The 19,868-nt window shown below is 39.7% G+C and overlaps 1 protein-coding gene and 1 long non-coding RNA gene across 5 annotated transcripts in view; one reads left to right on the forward strand and one right to left on the reverse strand.

Annotated features, from left to right (window-relative positions):
* Positions 1–14,459, reverse strand: part of TASOR (transcription activation suppressor) — a 66,560-nt gene extending 52,101 nt beyond the window's left edge. For 2 of the 4 annotated variants that reach the window (XM_075183259.1, XM_075183257.1), the window contains exons 1-3: positions 13,976–14,456; positions 10,470–10,612; positions 9,614–9,706 (exon numbers count right to left, since the gene is read on the reverse strand). In XM_075183259.1, the coding sequence (XP_075039360.1) occupies positions 9,614–9,706; positions 10,470–10,612; positions 13,976–14,264 (525 nt within the window). In that variant the 5' untranslated portion in view covers positions 14,265–14,456. Of the gene's footprint in view, positions 1–9,613; positions 9,707–10,469; positions 10,613–13,975 lie in introns of all 4 variants that reach the window. The other 2 variants (XM_075183258.1, XM_075183260.1) reach the window with 2 other exon arrangements.
* Positions 14,460–14,481: 22 nt separating this feature from the next.
* LOC142099622 (uncharacterized) lies at positions 14,482–17,110 on the forward strand. Its single transcript, XR_012678583.1, has 2 exons — positions 14,482–15,339; positions 15,746–17,110. It is a non-coding gene; the product is annotated as an uncharacterized LOC142099622 (long non-coding RNA).
* The last annotated feature ends 2,758 nt before the right edge of the window (positions 17,111–19,868 follow it).

Consider the following 19,868-nt stretch of genomic DNA (forward strand, 5'->3'; position numbering starts at 1 on the left):
TAATTTTTTTTAAAACAATTTACTGAAACATTGGAGATATGAATAGACACATTGTACAGGTCATAATACAACCAGATCAGCTAATCAAACAAGTGCTTATTAAAAGGAGTTTAGCAATGTTCATAATAGTAGCCAAGTGGTAGCTAAGTTAAGTGCCAGAAAGGCACATGGAAACTTAGCAACTTTGACAGTGAAAGAAAAAATGTTTTGCCAAATATAATAACGTATGCACATTTGGCAAAGCGATTCTTCTTTGAAAGAAGACAAAAATAGCAGACACCTTAACCTTAAACAGTGATCAAAAATAGGTAGGGAACCGCTTTCCTTTCACACCAGGCAATATATGTCCTCCAGACACGCATGGTTTGCACATCGCGATCACACAAACCCTTAGCTTGAGGGATTATGGCTTCAACAACCACGCTGTTAAAGCCATGACTGACCCACTGCCATGAAAAATGTCGGTGAACCAGACCCTCCAAAGCCAATCTGACGCTACCAGAATGATCAAAATGCCTTCAAGACACTCTGAAGCATTCCAGGTGAAACAGCCAGGGAACGGACATGGCATCTACGAAGACTGCCCAAGGATCTCTCGCCCTGGAGCAGAAACACACGACCTTGTGGTTCAACTGAGAATCCATCATGTCGACGTCTGGTTGACTCCACCTGTTCACCAACTCGTGAAATATCTCCGGATATAGAGACCATTCACCAGAGAGGGAGTGGGGTCTGCCTGCTCAGAGAATCAGCCTACCAATTTTCCACCCATGGGATAAAAAATAATTGCCATGAAGGCTCAAAACGTGATTTTCAGCCCATTGAAATATCATGCGCATTTCTCTCATGGTTAGAGAGCCCCTGGTGCCACACTGGTGATTGAGGTATGCCACTGCTGTGGAATTGTCCGACTATCTTCACCGATCTGCCACGCAGCTAAAGTCCTGCACTGACCAGAGCACAGACAACCACTTTCAGCTCCAACACATTAGAGAAGTCCAAAGAACCTGAAAGCAGGTGTAAAGACATAGTTTCCCAACCCTGAAAGGCTTGCATCAGTCGTCACCAAATTCAGTCCCAGATCGAGAATGGACGACCCCTGCAAAGATTGTCCTTCTGCAGACAACAAAGGAGTGATTGACGTACCAGAGTAAAAAGACGAAACACCCGACTAGAATGAAGAGGGTTATGCTCACCGTCTGCAGCTCTTTCATTGCTAGACGAACCTCCTTTGCTGAGGCAAGCTAGGCACAGCCAGCTTCTCTGGAGGTGTCCAGCAGTGGAAGCATGAGGCTTCAGCAAAGGTGCGCCGCGCCCCCCCCCCACTTCCAATCACCCGCCCCAAGCAGCGCACAGCTGTCCGTGCTGTGCATTGCTCAGGTACACAAGAGAAAAGCCTCAAAGTAATAAAGAAATAAATTGTCCAAAAACAAAAGCATGTCCTGCCACGCTGAGGCACTTAACTAAACTGTGGTCTAACATGAGAGGGGGTGGAGCTAGTGTCAAATGTTTAAGAACTTAAAGTGTCCGTATGTCTGGATGCCCCTACACTATACCAAAATGTTCCTGCTGTCCCCCAGAGGATGCGGGAGAAAAATAGTTTATTATTTTTACCAGGGTGAATAGTACATGTCAATCAATGACACATTGTGTTACAAACGATGTACGAATATACAGGTATAAAACAAACAGCCGTGGCGCAACTTGAAGTGCCTGTAGGGGGAGAGAAGTGGAAGGGGTGCTTTTATTTTAATTAAGTTCCTCTAAGTTCTTTGCTGTAGATGAGAGTTGTTCTCCTGTTTGTTCTTGTGTGTTGTGTCTGTTGGTCCTTGTAACGCTTTGAGTAGTTGTGACGCAAAGTTCCATTCAGAATGGGGCAAGTTTGGGACACTGCCACCAAATATGGAGGAATGAACCTTCCACCGCCCTACATCCTCTCCAGTATGTGCTGGACAAGTCTGGGAAGATTTTTTTGTAGTTTGGTTGGGACCAAGTACCATAAAGGAGTTTATATGTGTTTTCTTTCAATTTCATACATATTGAACTGGAGGCTGTATTAGCTCTTATTTCTTACCAGTCCTCGTTATCTAGAGGTCCTCACAGGTCTTCCTCCCAGGCCCATTTATGAGAATCCCGCCCGCCCGTCCGTATCAGGGATTCTGAGTTCCCAGTATAGTAGAGATATGAGACCTTTGGTAGAGGACTGCTGGAGGAAAAGCGACTCAAAAATGGTCAATGGCCTGATACCTAAAGTTAATTTAGTGGTAGATAGTTTGATATATTTTATGCGATTGCCATATGGTGGTCATATTTTATTCAAACCACTCTTACAAGTTGTCATAAGAAATGAGTTATACAGATCACCCCCTTATATATGTTTATTAATACATGAAGAATTCCTCCTTATATGGGTTATCAAGAAAGGATTTGAACTATAGCCAGTAAGTATAACATAGCTAAGATTAAATGTTGTACTATTAATTACTTAAGTAAGGGAAGAATATTTAGATTATATTCATCTTTTTCTAAGAGGATTTTTGTACTCATGGTAAAATCTATTTCTCTAAATTCATTTGGGGAACACTGCATAACCATGGGTATAGAGGGCGCTGTGCAGGACTAAGGCACCAATTCTAAATTAAAACCTGTTTGGACTATGCTCCTCCTCCATGTTCTTACACCTCAACCCCTGGTTTTTTAATTTATGCCCAAGGAGTAGAGTACCTTTATTTAACTTTTTTTTATCAGTTTAACCAACAAAGCCCACAGGATAGGAGTGAAATAAAAACAACAGCACTCAACGGAAAATCAAAGAGAACAGAAGAGGTGGTTACGAAGTATATACAAAATGGATTTAGAGAAATGGATTGAACCACAGGGAGCAGAGTTTTTGTCTAAAGCAAACGTATTTGGAAACAAAATCATGGGTTGCTCCTCAGCACAACAGTCAAACCGAGGCCCCATGCTGTTCACTTAATAGACTCTATATTATAATCTGAGATATAAACCTGAAGGATTGTAGCTTTAATCTATCTTGCAACTTTGTTTTGTTGCCGACAATCTGTCTACATAAACCCTTAAGGCTCTAACCATATCCAGCATGTGGAGAGATCCTTGACTTCCTGATGTGGCCCCATGATATAACAACTAGAACAACAATACCTTGGTTTAGATTAAATTTCTCACCAAAATCCTGAGTTAAACAAGGGATAATGAAAACGATGTCAGCCCATGTTGCAACCTTTCACACCGCTCCTTGGTTCAGAGCATATTTCAGGTCAGTGCCTTTCACATTGGACCCGTGTCTGCCCTGCATTATTAAGTTATGTCATTAAAAGGAGACACCAGAGGCCAATGAGCTTCTTTTAACAGAACCCCTCATACAGCAGCATATCCAGCTCAAACATGGATATAACCCTGGTCGCGGACCCAGGTTGACCCATACACACCGACACTACCTGGGTAATTCCCTGGTCCATGCCTCTGTATGAAAGGGGTACTAGACACTTTGGGCTGAAAAGAAGGCCTGGTGTGAAGAACAGCTCTATTTGTGAAAGATTGGTGACCAGCAAGACAGGGCAAATAACGCATACACCAGTCTTGCTGAAGCAATCGGCGGTAAAAGGAGACACCTTTCAGTTTAGGCATTTAAGATCAACAGATTCAAGAGCCTTGAACGGCAGCTTACGTAGTGCTGAACACAAAGTTTAGTTCCCATAGAACTACTGGTGGAACATAAGGCAGTTGGATGTGAATAACCCTGTGAAGAAAGGGCTGGACCTCGGCCAGTTAGGGCCAACACTTGGCTTTAAGAGAGGTTATTCGCAACCCACTGTCTTGGCCATGCTGTAAGAAGAATAAGAAGCATGCACAATTAAAAGATGAAGTGCAAAGTCGTTTTCTCCCACACCAGCCCATGTTGGTTTTCCACACACTGATAATTTTTAGAAGACGCCTTGATCATGGTCCAATTGATAGTCTTCTAAAATGGTCCCATAGCTTGAAGAATCATAGTCACAACAGCCATGCAGTTAAAGCCAGCTGTCTCCACAGTCTTTCTGCCATCATACTTCGTATGTCAGCGTACTATGAACTTCGAGCAGTCTGGTGTTGCCAGAATTACTGACATCCTCTTGGCCACCTTCACTACCAGAGGTAGCATGGGAATCGGAAGGAAAAGATACAATCGTTGATACTTCCATGGGACAGTTCATGGCATCCCAAAAGGAATGCCTTCAGATCCCTGGTTCTTGCACAATTCCAAGACACTCTGGTTCAGCCAAAAGAATATCACCCGACCACCCAAAGATCTGGTTGAAGACCTCTCAATGGAGAGACCATTCCATGGAATGGTATGCAGATTCAAGAAGTTCACCTCTCAATTGTTCGCCCCTGGGATAACCACCACAGATATCACTGGGACATAATATTCCGTGCAGCATATTTTTCAGGCTGTCTCCGTAACCAAAGCGCTCCTGGTCCCCATGGTGGTTTATGTACACCAGTCTTGGTGCTGCTAAACTATATTCAGATGGGTCTGCCCCTTAAGAGGGACTCCACTTACAGAAGAGCATTTGGGACCGCCCGGAGCTCAAGAATGGTTATGGATTCACTGTAGTGTGAGGACCAGCACCAGTGCTCCCCATTTCTGCAAGCTGGCATCAGTGGTCATGATGGTCCATCCTAAAGCTATCATAGAAGAGACTAAAGAGTATCAACAGTCAGTAAACCGGCGTTGAAAAATGAGGGTTGGGCCTTGACCATCTGGCTAGAATTTCATTATGGAAACCGCGGGAGTGGAAGTGAGCAACCTGCACTGCTTTGAAGAAAGATCACCATTTTCCCCATTAGCTGTATGCAATGGAGAACAGACCTGTCTGAGAGATAACAGAGCTTTCATCCGTTTCTCAACGGCCACAATCGTCTCAACCCGTAAAAACAAACAAACTGACAACTGGTGTCGAAGAGGAGACCCAGAAAAATCATGTACTGAACTAGGACAAGACTGAACTTTTGATAGTTTATCACCTAGCCGTGCAATTCCAGCATTTTTGCTGTCAAGCGCAAATGGGTCAAGAGAAGGGCAGAGGCTACCTTTATTAAAAAGTCATTTAGGTACGGTATAACCATCATTTTACAAGAGAGCTGCCATGACTTTTAGTGGCCACTGCAGGGTAATTAAAGTTTGTTTCCCTTCATTTATAAAGGACTCTACTACTACTCTACAAGTATGCACAAATCATGCTATGAAGCAGCTTTCCATCTTCAGCCATATCATATTTAAACTGGGATACCAGCAATTAACAATATCAGTAACTCATTACAGCATACCAAATTATGGGGACTGAGCACCACAAATTAACAGCATTTAATTTAAGCTGCTTATTATATGGTTGTTTGATTGTACCTGTTCTTGTTATCAAATGTGCATAAGAACAAAGTCTGCTTGATGGAAAAAAAAACAAAAAAAAAACCCGCTATATTAGAATTATTTGCATCTGTTTTGGATGTTTGTTTTCTTTCTTTTTTTTTAAACAAACTGATGGTTCACTTTTTTTTTTTACAATAACTGAGCTTTATAACACAATTTTGTACCCTAACTCAGCGCTTTTCATAGTTCTGAATGCACTGTGCAAAACTGTAAACTTTACACCAGAAATCCAATCTACCACCATTGCAGAACCTACCCTTTCATTAAACTTTTGGGTTTTTGTTTTTTTTAAAGTAAAATAAAAGATGTAATAAAGGCTTAATCTCATTTATGGGTAAATGAATAATGAGTGAGTCGGACATTGAACTATCACGTTTAGCATCTTTATGCAAGTCTAAAAAAATGCTTTACCAAAGTGCAACAGGAAAGTACAAAATACATTCTATTAAAAGCACAGGATAATAGCAGATTGGTGTCCATAGAGCTGTTGCAAAATGGCCATGTACCTTTCCACAAAACAAGAAACGTACCTACAAATTGGCTATGCAAAATGTATAATTTTTGCACTGCTTTGCCAAACTAGGCGCACTTGTGCACCTAGATCATACTTAGAAGTTGGGCTATTCCTTTCACCCATTTGTCTTTGAAATCAAATTAACTTTGTCATGCTACTCATTTTGAGTCAACGTGCCTAAATTTATGCCAAAGACAATTTTGCATCAAGGCTCAGACGTTTTGCAAATTGTAAATGAGGTCCTGAATAAATATGGATAAAGAACCAGATAGACAAGTTTTCCTTGACAGAGCCTTTAATGCCAGAGACGGTCAAGGCTTCACAATGAAGGGCAAGAAATTACAACAAAAATGATTTATTGTGTCAGCATCACTTAACATTTAAAAATATCTAATGGTCTTGATTCCAGTGATACAACTCCAGCTTCACAAGCCAAAAGAAGTCATAAGTTATGAATGTAGAACGGATGCAATCGTCACGTCTGAAAGCAGTAACTGATGTGTTTTATCCAGGCACATACTGCCTTGTAGGCTTTGTAGAAGATGAATTAGGTCATTGTTAAGTGCATAGGAACAACCTTAAAGTTTATGAGGACCTTTGTGGACTCTTCATGTGCAAAATTGACCCAAAATTGGTTTACTGGCTGTAGACTAAAGACCGAAAATGGCAGGGTCTGTTTTGGACATCCAACCCCTCAAAAGATAAATTTAAAGCCAAAACCTGCACAAATGCATATGAAGAGTCGATAAATGAATTTGCTGTTACAAACGGCTGTAAGAGCCATTCCTCTCTCCTGCACAAGAGGCATTTTTCCTATATTATTACACCTCTTAGGTTACACAAACATGCTGAGCTCCTAAAGTATTTAATAAGGTACTTAAGACTTTTGTGCACTTAGCCTTCCTTCACTGTAAACAATATTCTACAGCAGTAAACTGGTCAAGCAAAGGAAGCATAACCTTCAACAGATTAACCTATTTTCAGAGGAAATATATTCCTGCTTTCTAGTCATCTTGCCAAACACAAAATTAACTTTTTCCAGCTAATCGATATGTAATGTCAGGTCAAAGTAAGGGTCCAGTCTACTTAAGTATCAAACTTTTTATACATTTTCCTAGTAATAGATGCTAGTTTACAGACTTTAGTGCTAACCCTGTTTACATTGGAATTTATATTTTAAAAAACTGAAGGATATACAATGCTATTCAAAAGCATTATAAAATCGAGAGAAATATACACATACACTACATGGCCAAAAGTATGTGGACATCCAAACATCAGGTCCATATGTGCTTGTTGAAAATCTCATTTCAAAACCATGGACATTAAATCAAAGAATTGTTCCCCAATTTGCTGCAACAACAGCCTCCACTCTTCGGGTAAGGTTTTTCAGTAGATCTTGGGACATATCTGTGGGGATTTGCATCCCATTCTGCCACAAGAGCATTAGCGAGTTCGGGCACTGGTGTTGGGTGATAAGTTCTGGCTCGCAGTCTGCATTCCAAATAATCCTAAAGGTGTTCGATGGGGGAAGAGGTCAGAGCTCTGTGCAGGTCAGTCAAGTTCTTTTAAACCAAACTCATTTTTTGCTAAGCCTCACTTTGTGCATGGTGGCTCTGTCATGCCTAGAGAGGAAAGGGCCTTCCTTCATTTGTTGCAACAAAGTTGGAAGCACACACTTTTCTAGAATGACACTGTAGCATTAATATTTCCCTTCACTAGAATTAAGTGGCCTAGAACAACCCATTAAAAAGCAATGAAAAAATGCTACAGGCAATTATTTCTCCTTCCACCATATACGTTGGTGGACACCACACATTCGTGGTAGGAAGTGTCCTCCTAGCATCCAAGACCAGAGTCGTCTGTCAGACTGCCAAATGGTGAATCATGATAAATCACTCCAGAGAATGGGTTTCCACTGCTTCAGGGTCCAATGGTCGTTTGCTTTACACTAATTGTTTGTGTGCAGCTGCTCGCCCATGGAAATCCAATCCAAGAAGGTCCCAAACTGTCATTATCCCATGAAAGATCCACACCAGAAGAACAAATATCCTCATCATATTGTGCTTGCATCCATAAAACTGCATTTAGCTACCAGAAAAGGACATAATTGCTATTGTCTATACCTGAATAATTTTTGGGGTTATGCAGAAGTGGCCCAGATTCCAGTTGCAAACTGCATCCTCTTCAGAACAAATGGACCAACATGGAAGTGTGCTCAACCCCAGAAATAAAGAACTCTGTATCTAACTTCCTGGAACTGATTTGTTGCACCAGACACGCGTTTCAGGATTGCCGTTTCCCACATGGCTCTTGTTTGAGTTGTTTGAGGGCCCTTCTGCTTTCATGCCACAGTTGATCCCCAAGGTTGTCAGTTACAAGTGTTAAATATATTTTATTTTCCAAAAATGTAATACTTTGCACTGAATGTATGATTTTTCTGTAAGCATTTCCAATGGTTTCAGAGTTTGTGTAAGTGTGCAGGCCAAAGCACCATTCACTTATTGCCACCTAGTTCTTTCTGTGACAATATTTCTAGCCCTACAATGAGGACTATTTCAGTTTTTCCTATTTACCCTTTAAATCTCCTCCCCTAAACCACCCACTCATTAGTAGCACTACATGGGGCATATGTACAGGGATTCAGCATGCATACATTACAGGGTTTAAAACTCTTTTTTTCAGTGCTCGTTGAAAAAACACCCGTGTAGGTCAAGATGTTTATCCTTTTGTCCATCTATAAATGTGCAGCGTTTTAAACTACCCAAGCAACTGAAGACCAGTCCTGAAATCCTTTCATCAGAATAAAGCGATTGTAGTACGCTACAAGAAACAAATGTCTCCTTTGATATTGAATACTGTTTTGTCACATTAACATTTAATGCCCCTATATCAAGGCAGTATTGCAGACATTTAGAAACTCTTACAAAGCCCCTTGACACTATTAGGAGACTAATTTACCCCATATAAATCTAACCTCTCCTCAAACGGTCAAAAGGATACTATTACCGAGCAATCCATTGGTTTCAGGAACTTGATGGCAGAAAATGACCTTTGTGCTTGGAGGACAATATAACCAGGCTTTAGGTGCTATACATGATTTTCTACGACCAATGACTCATATGTATTTGATACTACTGACATATGGTCCCTCCAAAATCACTAAAGTCCTACTTAGTCTGACCATGACCCCGTCTCAATGACTTGAGAGCATTTTCACTAGTCTCCACTAACCCATGGCAATAATTCCTAACATCTAATGATGGTTGTCTTCAATCTTCACTAAACATATACTTTTACACCAGTAGAAGATCTCCCTCTTTATTAAGTTTTTGATGCACATTTAAAGCTGTGGTTATGTGCCACAGACAGAAAAGAAAAGCTGTGATACAGTATTAATGTCTTAGAAGCACATAAAATATTTCATTCAGGAACTGGTAGACAGACACTAAAGGCTCTCTGAGAACAATTTCACTTTCTAAGTTACAAGGTGCTTTCCTTCCGGATTCAGGTATTCAATGCTCAAGTTAACAGGGGATACAAACTGCAACTCCGAAAGCTTAGAGGTCAACAAAATTCTCTTTCTCCATCCAATGTACTGCAGATATTGTGTGTTGCTAAAACTAGTCTTTAGAAACAGAATTAGCAACAGCGTAAGTCTATCTTACCTGCTCTTCATCAACCAAAAGAAAAGCATAAGATTCAACAAGTTCTTTTTCAAGTCGACCGTCAAATTTCAGTTGTCTTCTTTTCTCAGTGAACTAAGAAAAAAAAAAAAAAGTGTGTGGAATTGGGGACAGGCTTGAGAATAGACAAAAAATAAAATCCTTAAATATAAAGGCAAAGATTGCCACTTCTAACTACCCTTGACTGCTTATCAAGTGCACTATATTCAGTGTTCTCCCCAGAAAGTTTTGCCAGCCGGGTGGCACTAAGAAGCAACCGGTTGGGGGCAGTGTAATACTTAGCAATAGTATTGAAAAGTGTTGGAGGTTACTGCTCACCCCTGCCAGGACTTGTCAGATGGGTGGTCAGTGGTCTAACACACACACTGTAGTGCTCACATAGTGCCTGTTCTAATAGGAAACAATGGTTTATTCTATTATAATAGGACATGTTGGGCTTCAAGAGCCAGATAGCAAGGAAAAACAGCCAGGTGGAGCACCCAGGAAATAGGTGCTGGGGAGAACACATTTAAAATATAAATCATTAAAATGTGCAAACTAGGATATCATTGCTACATTATTAGCAGCCTGAGTATTATATTTTGAACTTCACAGACCATTGGAATTGTATTGGCTATTCCATATTCAACTTTCTTTGTAAAGCGTGCAACATTTGTTGATGAAGTCCGTTGTGTTTTGTTTATTTCCTTGATTTGGCAAAGGATTAACAATTAAAATACTAGTTCTTGAAAATCACTATAATTCTGCTGTATGAATTGTACACGTTTTTGACTGGTGCAAGCATTTTCAAAAGACCATATCTCTACAGTCCACAGTTGATCAATCTATGCTCACTGACCTCTTTCTCCAAGAATTCATTATGAACCACTCTGGCAGTTTTGTATGTAAAATATATCTTAGAATTTGCATCCAAGAATGATGAATGTAGAATGTTCAAAATTTCCTCAAACTCCCGTGAGTCAGAACTAATGGGCTGAAGAGCTAAAACATGAAGGGGAAGGGGGGAGAAAAAAAAAAAAAGTTACTTCCGATGTATGTATTTTAAGTTTCAAATTGGCAAGTTCATAAACGCGCATATTTATAAAATAACTCAAAGTCACACTAGAAAACAAAAATAGATTACACTGTTTATTATGTTTTACTTTGCACAATACATTTACCATGTTAACACATTGAAAACAAAGTAAAAGAAAGTATGCAATTTTACAAAAATTTTTTAGTTCAGCCAAAAAATAGACCTGCAAATATATAGTGAAAGGATATGGTTTATTAATACATAGTGATACAGGACAGATATATTTAAAAAAAAACAACCCACAAAAACAAATGGGCTGGGCGTGTCACTGAATCTCCCAGAGAAAGTAAAGAGCCTAGACGGGACAAGATTAAATATTAACTTCATGGCAGCTTAATGGAAGATACAGCATGTGGACTAGATTTGCAGATGGAGCATCACATAGTTCTACTTTGGGTCTTTCTCCCTTTCAACTCAATGATTTATTAACTGCAGCAGAACATGGTATTACAATGGTTGTCGTTGACAAAGTTATGGCTGGGCACACACTACAGAAAATTTCTCCCGATGCGATATTTTTTTAACGATTTTACCAACGACCGAATGTCCCGATCAGCATGCCGATTTATGTACACACGTTTTACCTTCAGATCTGTGCTCTTCATCTGTCATAACCATCGCATGACTCTGCACACTACATAAAGATCTATGGACACTGCGGGTCGTGAGTGCATACACACCGCAGAATTGAAATGTCATGTTCCATTATTGAATATTTTTAATTTGGCTTCAAAATCAAACGAAACGATACGATGTTCTTTGGAACGATAGAGTTCGTCGTTGGAGCGAACACACTAATGCGATATCAGACCGAATGGTTGTTTATCGCGTGATTGACCCGATAATCGTTTGAACCCCCTGTAGCGAGTACCCAACCTTACTCAATGCGTTTTTTCGTCGAAGAGAATCAAATGACTTGGGTGTCGGCACTGTTTTTTATGAAAGTAAAGTTCAAAGTACAAAAATGGAGATATATTTGAACTACAGAATTACTAACTCCTCAACAACCTTTAATGAGAAAATACCTATAAGAGACCACACTTGGAACATGCAGTATAGTTATGGTGGCCAACTTACAAAAAAAATGGCATATCAAATTGGGGGAAAGCACAGAGATGAGTATCCAAATAAGTAAGCAGAATGACAATTTAGCTATATAATAGGCTATTCAAGTAAAGTGTGTATACCTTGAAGAATTTTTATTTTTTTTAAAAAAAAAAAGATTAAACAAGCAATTTAAAAAGGTTGCTTATGCTTTCCATACATGGACTAATCCAGTATATCAAACGGGTTGGTGAAGCCAGGTGTTTGTGCACGTTAGATGACGACACACATGCAGCAGCTAGTGGTCAGTTGCCCTTAGATTTTATAAGCATGCTTAAAAAACATCCGAACGAACTGGATCAGATCAAGTTCAATCGAAGACCATTGTGCTCATTTTTAGTCTGCTCAAGCAGTCAATATTGCCGTATGTGACCAGCAAGTCAAAATGAAAATTCGTCTCCATATCTATTAACAGGACTTAACAAACGACATGGAGGGGGATTAATGGAGATCCAAATAACTTGTCTCACTGCAAATTACAATGGTTTGAGCAAAGTAGTCAATTTGTGGTACGTACCACCAGTAAAGAAAGCACCAGAAGACTTGGTACAGCACTGAAATAGCTTTCATGTCATTTTAAACTTAATATAGTATATAAAGTTACAAGTATGACTGGATTTTTTTCATCCCAATCCCACTGAATTCAATAACACATTTTGCCAGATCATCAGTAAAGAGAAGTGAGGCTTACATGTAATGAGCAGTCGAACTTGATGGACTTTCATTTTACTAGCCAATGAAAACAGAGGAAGTGAAATCCATGTGTTTAGAGGTACACATTTGATGAAAAAAGGATACACAAACTGCTTTTTGGTTTGTTTAGGTTTTTCCTGGTATACTATACTTTGTATTTGCTTGACACTTAAGTGCCCTTGTAAAACAGCACCATGATTGCCAGATTTTATTGTCTAACACCTCATGGGAGGCACTATACAGCTATTACGTTATACTTCCATACCTGAATAATTGTCAGCTGCAAGAAACAAAAAAAATGTAGATCACTATTGTTGCTTTGAAACACATACTTGGGTGTTTTTTTGCTAAACAATTTCAAGGCAAATAAAAATGTAAAATAGGAAGAAAAATGTAACTGAATAGCAGAAACCACGTAGATCCCCAAAGGGGACTTCAACACCTTACATTGAAGAGCTCAGGTTTCTTTTATTTATTGTTAATGACACATTAGTAGATTAAGAGCGTGTAATTACTTAAAATTAGAAAAAACGATGGCACTGTTGGGACACAAGCATATGCACATAATGATGTGTTCCCAAAAGGCAAGCGGCTTTACTCTACAATGGAAGTGTCATCACAAATGATCCTTTTAAAATAATAAAAAAAAAAAATCCTATAAGACCGTGGGAAAATTGACCATGCCCAGGTAATTAATATAAAATCAAGCATTTTCATTTAACGCATAAAATAGTTCTCACAAAAGGAACTTACTCTTCATATACAAGTTAGATTTAGTTTCCTACCAATGTGCATTTAAACTTGAAGATGCAGTTATAATCGTTATAAATGTATCAAAATAGAGTGCACCTCCAGATCTGCGTCGTTTAAGAGACTAATCAGTTTAACAATACAGATTGCAGACTAAATTTTTGTTACAGAGGACTTCAACAGGATAGTAGAAAAATAGGACATCATGTACCACATTATCTGCCTCAAAAAGTGGTTATAATTGGCTAAACCTTAAATGTGCATTTCATTCCAATACTGCTTGTTTTTCTTCAAATCACTTCCATGTGTCCCCAAAAAGGCATACATCGCTACACTATTATAAGGCACAAACGCTACACTATGAGGCATAAAGAAAACTGCATCTCCAACTAACCAATAGGAAGAGATACAACTCCGCTAAGCTATAGCGCGGGGGCGGGGCATAAACTATAGCGCGGGGGTTGAGAGCACCCGCTGAGCGCGGTTCTCCTGACGCTGCTCAACTCATCTACAAACTGCAGAGTTACGGGCGCATCGAAGCTAGCGGGCCCAGCACAAGTGATGTAATGTTACATCCTCATCTTGTCAGTCATGTACTGGCCCCTAGAGATCTACTCTGGAGCCCATTGGGCACTGCAGTTGCGCAACTTAATCCACAACCATCAGGCGGCATGCAAGGTATCACGGTTTATACAATGTATGCGAGATTAACAGATGACAACCTTTCTTTTCCCTGCTCTTCCTTGGAATCTGAAAACGCTTCCTGGGGGGCTCTTCTGGGGGTGAAACCCCTTTCCCGCCGCCGCTGTTGTTGTTTTCAGCCTTCATGTGTTCGCTGTTAAAGCTGCTGTGTCTGCGCCGATAATCAGTTTTCTCCGCAGCAGCCGCCTCCTCAGCTTGTGCCAGTTCGCCATTTTGTTCAACGCCGATTCTGGCTTCTTCGACTACGAGTCTCGTACTTCCACCGCCCACGCTGCCGTCCCTGACCGCGCTGGGCTTCTCTTTCTCCATCGCCTCGGCAGGTTTCCTTCTCCTTGGACCCGCGTGACTATAACCCGCAGGACGTCACCTGACCGCCAGTTGCTTTCAGGTAACTGGTAAACGGTTCTGTGCGCGCGAGTGTGTGCTGCTATCTAATGTTCGGTGCGAGGCCCCCACATTCTCCTCAGCTTCTGTTCACGGCGCCATCTCACGACTCTTCCTCGCGTGCCTCTCTGCCTTATTTCTCTACTCCCTCCCTCCTCCTCCTTCTCCAACCCAACCCCAGGCGACGTCACGGAGAGGCGGGGCGACTAACGAACTAGCCAATAGGAGATCGAAGCTCGGTGCGCAGTAGCCAATAGAGGTAAAGCAGAGTATTCCTCTCAGAGACGAGCCGCCATCTTGAAGCTCGTAATTTCTCATATATCATTTGGTTTGCGGGCGTGCTAAATGGCTTCCTGTAAAGATCTCGGGTTAATTTATGACGAACATGCGATCTCGCTGCGAACTGTTTCTGTTCGTAGCACTCTCGTATGATTTCGGCCGCTCGCTTATTAGCGCGCCGCTGGCTTAGCTACGTGTTTTGTTAATGGCGACGCTGTGGGTGATAATGAATGTTCGCATCTCGAGATCTCAATACATCAGTAACTGCTGTTTGCATAGGAGACTTGTTATTACTACATGAATTGTAGTGAAATGCCCAGATTTTGGGGCGTATGTATTTGAACATTATTTTTATTTTATACGGCATTGGGAAACCCAGAAAAGTATGGTGAGTTAATGTAAAATGACGTTTATACGTAGTAGATCTAAACAGTACAATAGCTGAGTGGGCACAAGCTAAGATGGAGCTTTATTATGTTGTGGTAATTTCTTTGTTTTATTATGTTTTCATGATTCTACTCAATGTCATAGTTTTGAAATTGTCAAAGACTGGTGTTTGGGGGGTGTCAAACTTCACACTACCTTTTCGGTACTATGTGATAACCATCTGTTGGTAAAACACAATCCTCAAATTGCACATTTGTTGTCTTGTGAACATGTCTACAGAAAGAGCATAGTGGTGCCTCATACAAACACACCAAATGTTTGCTGGAGAAAGTGGGTGAGTATTATGCAATAACATTTTCTAAAGTTCATCATCATTTATTTAGCAAAAGTTCATGCTTCAGTGTAAAGGACATGTTTGCAGTGTCTTCACCATTTACTCCAAATAAAGAAGCTTGTGATCTCATCACCACACATATCATTTTTATCACTGGGTGAGAAACGCACGTATAGCGAAAGGGCTCATCTACAAGTCCTCTGAAAATGTTTCTTTTTCTGGGACCTAAGTTAGGAACTTTGGGTTTTGTATGGTTGTGCAAGGGCATAACAATGGCCAGGTATCTTGTCTTAACAAGTGCCACTTACTGATTTAACCCAATTATTTTCATACTTTTCAATCGTAAGGGTGCCACTTGAAATGGAGCGGCCGCTCTGATTTGGATTCCGCCTACCTTTTATTTCAGGGGTTTGGTAATCCACTTCCTGAGCAAGAGCAATGGGGGTGGCTGAGTTCCCAACTAACAACTGCTGTTGTCAGGGAGCCCACCCCTTTGGAGAACAGCACTGCTGCTTGGCAACTAAGGTCAGTGAACAGGATGGGCAGAGGATGAGGTGAAAAAGAAAATGTGTGCGTCGGAGAACTAAAATTACAGCGAGCACCAATGAACACACAGCAGGATCCTGCTCATCTCCATCGCCGTGTCAAGTGCCTGCACGTATGATTAGCAAGTATTGCATGTTTTTACAATTTTGTTGTTAATGGTGAATTTAGTGGTATGGATTGTTTCAAAAGTGTAGTTTACCACTGTTATTCTTATAAACATGCCTTTTTTTAATAAATCATTATATATGTGTAGTGACTTTATATTTTTCATGACAGACCTTTAAACTAAATTGATTTAATTTAAAAACCATTTCAGGAGGAAAATCATGAATGTTGTATAAGGACTTTGAAGTTAGGATTTAGGGATCTTGTTAGGGACTGATCCAGAGGTGAAAAAGGTAAGGAGCTATGTGAGATGCATTTGTGTTTAGTAGCCACCTTAAAAATAAATCCGTGTTTTGGTTTCAAGAATTCATTACATATGCATTCACCGTGCAAGTATATGGTTAGATTGGATAACATTCAATCAATATATATTGGCCAGATATATCGCTCAAAGGGTGAGATTGCCAATGATGTGGCGCGTGGATATTGCACTGAGCACATTGCTGACAATTACGATATGAATCTGCTAAATTTTGCGATGAACAACTATCGGAAATGCCAACATTGGCGCAAGGTGTCTCTGCGGACATTCTGGGCACACCACACGCAGAATTGAATCTCCCCCCAAAGGCTAGGCTTGCACAAAGTAAATTTTGTAGATTAATATACATATGTTTTCTAGCTTTGTTTTTTGTTTGTTTTTGTTTTCCTTCAAATGTTAAAGAACAGTTACTGTGTAATTAGTGGGCCTTAATCAGGATTTGTTTAGATGATATAGTACAATGTGGTTGGGATAAGGGCATATTCAATTGTCTGCAGTTTCCGCCGTGGAAAAACTATAAGCTGGATTTCAGCTCGCAGCTCCCTGAAATCCAGCGAGAAAAGTAACCTAATACCGGTATTTACGCGCACTATTACCATAATGACGGTAATAGTGCGCATGCCGTGATATTTTAGGACATAACGCCAACAAATGAATATGCCTCATAGTGTTTTACTTGAAAGGCGTGGCATGCATTCTCCTAAAGTAGTAATTATTTATCAAGTGCAATGTAAAAACCTATGTAATAATATTTTTCTATCTGTTAAAATAATTAAAATAAACAGATTATAAACCAGACTTTTTGTGTTTTACCAGACTTACTTTTTTTTTTTTTTTTTACCTCTGGGTGATTTTGCAAGAGTAATTACTGATCTTTACTATTTACATATTTCAAAGAGAAAATTTTGTTCACATGTTAATTTGGTTGGACAATTTGGAAGCTTTTGTCCAAAAGCCCCAATAGCTGCATGTTTGTTTACCATCAGGAATTAAAATCTGACTGCTGCGATCAGATTGGCAAATTCAAGGGGTCACCACTTTGCCACACTAAATAAGGCTCCTTGCAATGTTACCATTTTACCACTGAACGACCATGACTGTATGGCCCAATTGGACACCTTTTTTTACATGATCACCATACAACCAAACCAAATGCTCACAGTTTTGGAGAGACATTGATACCTGCACATAGAAATACCAGTATATTCAAGGTGAATTTGACTCGATTAGAGCTCCTTTTTGTTTATATTATTCATCACATACACATCCTTTAAAGTCGCTACCAATAAAACAAACCCATAGTTGATCCGATCTTCTAAATGTTCACAGCAGGACCGATTATTTCTGGGAATGAAGATGGTAATTTTATTATCAATATTTAAGTGATCTGGCCACTCGTGCTAGTGAATGGAGGGCAGCATATGACAGGGCAATGTTATGAAGTAGGGAACGGCAATGGAGGCAAGCAGGATTCCACAGACTGAGCAAAAGTGGGACTAGCACGGTCCCTAGACGGCAAAGACTATTGATGCAAGACGTCTGTCATACAGATGCAGGAATATTGTGTTATGGCACGTACATCTATGAAACAGTTCATGCATCCAACTTGTTTGTATTTATCATTGAGATCTAAAGCTTCTTCAATACCAATCTGCAATACCAACAACTATGTTAAAGTTAATTAACATGGTTTGATCTTCAAACACTGGATAAAATCAAATAGTGCTAGTCAGCTTTGACTAAAGAGATGAATGGAAAAATTGCAAATATAGAAGTCCTGTGGTGTGTTCAATTTCAAGAAGGTTATGAAACGGGCCTTGTGGGATCACAAAGGAAAGTGTAGTATTATAGGAACAGGTACTGCACAGTAATGGTTGCATGTTTGGATACATTAAAGAAAACAAATGGGAGCCTAGTTGTGTTGTCGATGAGCGAGTTGGCATCTAATGGCATGCTGTCTTGATTACATCTACAGGAAAATAAAACCTCATTTTATTTATAAGAGGGAAAATAAAACGTTTTTGTGTTTGTATGTAATCAAATGTTATGTTAATAATGCAACTGTCAAGATGGTATTCTCATGTAGTAATGTGGCATATGCACTAGTATATAGTGTAAAAATAAAGCAATGCGACTTTAGCGTATACTGCTAACACTGTCAAGGCCCATCTCTGATCTTGTTGGGCACAAATGCAATTGTTTTTAAGATGGATGTCCAGATGCAAGTAAATACAATTTTTATGTGTCCTTTCCCTACGTACTTTTGAAGCTTAAATGCATCTTCCTTTATATGTGCAGGTGATTGCATTTGTGTGTACTCTGTAAGAGGTGAAGGCTGCAGCACTATGGTAAGATTTTTATTTTCTCCCTCAATCATAGAATATGTGCCAATGACCTCCAAACCAAAAGAGTTTGTGAGAGATTTCTACAACCCTTTGCTCATAAATGGTCTATGGTTACAAATGAAAGCTGTTACAACAAGTTAGGTTTTCTCTTTAGAAGGCATACAACTAGCTAAGCTTACATCATATATTGTATGAAGCATAGCATTCATCACTAGTTCTGGTAAACACTAGACCCCAGTTTTGATGTATAATTAGAGCTCTATAGATCTAATTGCAAAGGAAACCTAGAAATAAGCCTAAACATTGTTTTCCAACCAGCAAGCTGTGGCATCTCCTAGCAGTTACTACCACAGGTTTGGAATTAACAGCGCTCGGCTGAAATAGCCATGTAGTAGAGGTCTGGTGGTAAAGATTGGGTAAGGGAGGCTTGCAATGAGCTGTTCTCACAGTTCTTATGTGACAGTTGATACTGTGAACTGCAAGTCACCAATCACATAACTATTTGAAAATCTGCAAAGGTTCAGATTTGTTGACTTTCAGAATTTATGTACAAATAAGTGATTTTGCTACTTTGCTGTTAAGACTTTATTTCTAAAAATTGTAAATTCATTAGACAATCAAAAGTTTAACAGCACCAAACTAATGGCAACACTCCATATAGCATTTCTTTTGTTATTGAAGAAATCTGGAGAAAATGTTTGGTTTTTACCTACGGGCTTCACATAGCAATATTGGCCTTTATACTGTTGACCCACCCAGTGCCTAAGAATTATCAAATGAAAAATGTATTTGATCTTTTTCAGACATGCTTATAAATTAGATGATTACTCTGGTTTCTGTCATCTACCAGAACCTAATGTGTTCCTAATGGCCAGATCGATCCTGTTAACTGGATTGACCGTTGTAGCCAACTTAGTAAATTGCTTATTGTGTGCGTTTCCAAAGGAAACAAGCCTAACTTAGTTTGTTTTTATCGGGAAAAACTTCCACTCCAATTTCCTACTTTTGGATGCTCATCTGTATTTTTCTCCTTCACATATGCCATTTTTGTCAGTTGGGACATCCTCCCTGCACTGCATCTTCTGAGTGTGGCCCCACTACAAAATTGTACTAAGGCAAGATTATACTGTTGTCATGTACCTGTATTCCTTAATTATTTTTAGCATTGGATGGCATTCAATTTTTACCTAGTTTTTTTTTATCCATTGCGA

The sequence above is a fragment of the Mixophyes fleayi genome, chromosome 8, assembly GCF_038048845.1.
Source record: "Mixophyes fleayi isolate aMixFle1 chromosome 8, aMixFle1.hap1, whole genome shotgun sequence".
NCBI lineage: Eukaryota > Metazoa > Chordata > Amphibia > Anura > Limnodynastidae > Mixophyes > Mixophyes fleayi.